Source organism: Gossypium raimondii, chromosome 11, assembly GCF_025698545.1.
Source record: "Gossypium raimondii isolate GPD5lz chromosome 11, ASM2569854v1, whole genome shotgun sequence".
In the NCBI taxonomy this organism is placed as follows: domain Eukaryota; kingdom Viridiplantae; phylum Streptophyta; class Magnoliopsida; order Malvales; family Malvaceae; genus Gossypium; species Gossypium raimondii.
This window is the reverse complement of record NC_068575.1, coordinates 29,345,054-29,349,361: the sequence shown is the minus strand read 5'-3', so window position 1 is coordinate 29,349,361 and position 4,308 is coordinate 29,345,054. Positions and strand designations below refer to the sequence as shown.

At 33.8% G+C, this 4,308-nt stretch overlaps 1 protein-coding gene across 1 annotated transcript; it reads left to right on the top strand.

Moving 5' to 3' along the window:
- Positions 1-2,224: 2,224 nt before the first annotated feature.
- LOC105804246 (putative ETHYLENE INSENSITIVE 3-like 4 protein) lies at positions 2,225-3,981 on the top strand. The gene has a single exon (XM_012636753.2). It carries the CDS (start codon positions 2,359-2,361, stop codon positions 3,805-3,807), a length of 1,449 nt encoding a protein of 482 aa, XP_012492207.1. The 5' UTR covers positions 2,225-2,358; the 3' UTR covers positions 3,808-3,981.
- The last annotated feature ends 327 nt before the right edge of the window (positions 3,982-4,308 follow it).

Sequence of the window (4,308 nt, the reverse complement as noted above, 5' to 3'; positions counted from 1 at the left end):
CTATCATCAAACATAAAAAATCATGTATATTCATTAATGGTAAAACCCTAATAGTTAAACAGTTTCACAAATTAGTCCCCGGGCTAGCTAGATTAAGCTACAACGATCCCAAAAACATAGAAATCGTTAAAAATGAAAAAAATCACTTACCAATCAAGAAAACAAGAATGGTCAAACTTTAGCTCAACAATGGCTTCTTTTCTCTCTAATTTTCGGTTGAAGACAAAGTTTAAAAATGAAGACTTATTTTTATTATATTTAACTTACCATTTAATTACCAAATTACATAATTAACCTTTAAAAACATTATTAATTTCACAAATGTCAAGCCATCACATTCCACTATCTTCATTAGTGGTTGAATTACCATATAAGGACTCAAAATTTAAAGTTCTATAGCTATTTAATACCTTTAGCTATTAGAACTCAACTTTTACACTTTACGCGATTTAGTTCTTTTTATCGAATTGAGCATGTAAAAAGTAAAATTTCTTAACAAAATTTTAATACGGTGCTACTATCATACTGTAGGCAATAAAATAATAATAAAATAATTTTTTTGACTTTAGATTTGTGGTCTCGAAACCACTGTTCTGATTTCACTAAAAACAAGTTGTTACAGCCATTATAGAACTCAGTTTTTTTCCTCAAAGTTTATTTTATTTTGAATTTTATAAACCATGTAGTTAAATATATTTTTTCTTAATTACTGTTGACTTCCTTACAGTTTGAATAATATTCTATGTTTCATTGTCCTTCCTTTTGTGCGTGACATGTGGTGTTCTTTTAATTTTGACAAAGTATGACTTAACTCTTGATGTGAACCCTTATTAATGAAAGCCGTACTTGTTTGCGAGGCTAGTTAAGGTATGTGAAACCCTAGAATGTGTAAGCCTTCTTGTTTTGAACTCATGTTATTCTGCGAACCTATATTATTATGTGAATCCATGATATTATGTGAACATATGATTGCATAAAGTATGCAAACCTTTGTTGATGTACGAATATTAATATTAAGTTCTAAGTTCATGTGTATTATTATTCAAATATGTGAACCCTAAAAATCTCTATGCGAACCCTAAAGTCTTTGTTGTTTGTTGACTTGTGAACCCTACGTCTTTACGTAGACTTTATATGCTTGCATATTTTATATTCCATTCATATTATTATGACATTTCGCTGCAATTATGATAACCTTAGCACATTTTTATGCTGGAAATCCGTGGAGTGTTGGAGGTTAGGTTGGCAGTTAATGGAGAGTCACTTCGGTGGCTAATGTGGCACGTCGGATTCGGGTCAAACTAACTCGGTTGGTTTGGGGGAGTTACAACACGTGTCATAAATTTATTGGTTCAAAGGGTTTGTTAACCAGAGTTAACGTTTTAAATATTTTTATTTAATTAAAAAATTGACCCGTATGATAATTTGATTGATTCGTAGGCTTTTTAACTGGAGTTAACAGTTGATACCTGAAGTGGTAACAAAATAAAACTTTAACTACCTACTTTGACCCAAAAACTTTAGATACCTATATAAAAAAAATTACATAATTTGAATCCTTATTCTCCATATAAACCATTTAATAATGTTACATAGCAAACACCTCATGACATACTAAGAAATAACTTCGAGCCACAAGGACAAAGTATTACAGATAAAATAAAATAAAATAAAATAAAAACAATGTATAACATTAAAAAGTGTATTGATAATAGAATATAATAATAACTTTTATGATTATTATAACAATAAAATTTACATAACTTATTAGTTAAGTAAAAATGATATATTTTATATATATCTTCAACTTTATGATACTTAATTGAAACTATATTTATATTCAAAATATACTTTTTTTTTAAATAACTTAGTCAATTATTGATTATATTTTTGAAGTTTCATAATATTTTTTATTATAAAATATTGTAATATTTATATTTAAATAAATCACACCCAAATGCTTGGATAAGCATATACAGATATGAATGATTACGTATATAGGTTGGCCTGCTAGTTTGCATGAAATAATATTTGGCTGTGAGTTGCTTGCAAGCCAAAGTTGCATCAACTTCTGAATACTTGTAGCATTCTCCTCAATTTCCTCTTATCTTCACACCACCTCTTTTACCAACCGAGTCTCCAAAAAGATCAAAACTTTTAGTTAAATAACAAAGTCATTAATATTAGGGTTATCTTGTTTTTATGCCTGCCTACTTTACACCGCCATTCATTTCCCATATATATGTTTAACTCTCTATTGGGAGACGAACTTGCGACATTTTGCGTTCCCGAAAAAGAAAAATATTAATAGAGAATCAATGGAAGAAAGCGTGGGTTGATTTGAAGAGGAATTCAGATATGGTTAAATTTTTTGGTGAGAGTGATTCTCCTAGTCCTGGTGAGGAAATTAATGAAATGGAGGCGCTGGAGGATGAAGAAGAATACGAGGAGGAAATCAGCTATGAGGAGCTGAAAAAGCGGATGTGGAAGGATCGTATAAGGCTGCAAAAGATGCAGGAGAGGCGTATGAATGATGAGCCTGATAAATTGTCAGAGGCCAAGGAAGAAGCATCTCGGCGTAAGAAGATGTCTAGAGCACAAGATGCCATCCTCAAATACATGATGAAAATCATGGAAATTTGCAAGGGTAAAGGGTTCGTTTATGGGATAGTTACAGAGAAGGGTAAGCCAATTACTGGTTCATCTGACAGTCTACGCAAGTGGTGGAAAGAGAAGGTTCACTTTGACAAAGATGCTCCTCTGGCGATTGCTGAATTCCTTCCAGCAATTATTGAACAAAGTGAATTGGACCCTATTTCTTGTATGCATCTTCTTCACGAATTGCAGGATACTACTCTTGGATCACTTCTTTCTGCTCTTATGCAACATTGCGTGCCTCCACAAAGGAGATTTCCACTAGAGAGGGGTCAGGCCCCTCCTTGGTGGCCAACAGGGAACGAGCTTTGGTGGGGTGAACAAGGGGTATCCCAACAATATGGCCCTCCTCCATACAGAAAGCCCCATGACCTTAAGAAGGCTTGGAAAGTCAGCGTGTTGGCAGCAGTCATCAAGCACATGTCCCCAAATTTGGATAAGATAAGGAGGCTGGTGAGACAATCCAAATGTTTGCAACATAAGATGACAGCCCACGAGACTGCAACTTGGTCCAAAGTGGTCAACAATGAAGAGGCCCTTTCAAAACTCACTGACAAGTGTCTCAAAATCTCACCTTCCAAAGATGATAGAGAAGAAGACGATTCACAGCATAGTCCACCAGCTGATAACCGCAGGCATGGTAAGCGGATTGCCAGCTCTGGAGAAAAAAGGAAGTGTGCTAAAACTTTTGAGGGATATGGCAGTGAATTTAGATTAGGCTTCTTAAACAAGAGCTCGAGGACTGATCATGAATCTAGTACTTCCTACGATAGTAGTGAAGAAACCAATCCTGAATCTGATCTGTATGACAATAATCTCATTCCATATGGTCATTACTCATTTAGTCTTCAGACCATATCGCAGACAAATACCAAGGACGATGCTCAGAATCTACTTTTTGGGATTGATCGGCACAATATGGAACTCACAAAAGCTGGTGAGCAAATGAATGAAGTTGCGAATGCGGATATATCTAGCTTAACTTTGCAAGATTATTTAGACTATTTGAGTGGTACAATTGAGTATCTACAATTGCCTGAAGAACTTCAAATTCAAAGAGGAGACATGGACTTAAATACGTTCATAGTATTGCGAGAGAACATGGATGATGATCAAGGAGTAACATCAATTTGGGATATGGGATTTGAATGAGTTACAAGATTTTTTGTCATTGCAAACTCAACACATGATGTTTCAAATGCTTGAGGAACTTCACTTACAGCAGAAGATCAAATATGCTCAAAGAAGTCTGTTTATTTGTAGAAATTTTTCGACCTTTTCTTTTTGTCTTTTGTTTTCCTACCTTTTGTAACCTTGGTGCTCCGGGATGTTGTATAATGTACCTTTAAGGTAAAAAACAGCTGTAAAAAAAATCAATAATCAATTAAGCACATAAAAATTTTGAGCATTTGACAAAGAAAACAATTAACTAGGTCTCGTAGTTGACGAATTTGACCGCTAATGTAACTCATTGAAGCTAACATGTTGTATCTGGTGACACCTCTTAGCTAATCAAACGATTGTTGCTGATAGGTGATATCACAACTACACAACGGTTTGTTTTAATAAAAAATATATTTTTAACTAAAAAAATTTTAATATCAAAATCAACATTTGCTCGGCTTAACAAAATCCCATAAGCAAATTTCAACA

What these genes read in the sequence shown, in the direction of transcription:
- LOC105804246 (XM_012636753.2), top strand. Translation starts at nt 2,359, where the DNA reads ATGGTTAAATTTTTTGGTGAGAGTGATTCTCCTAGTCCTGGTGAGGAA.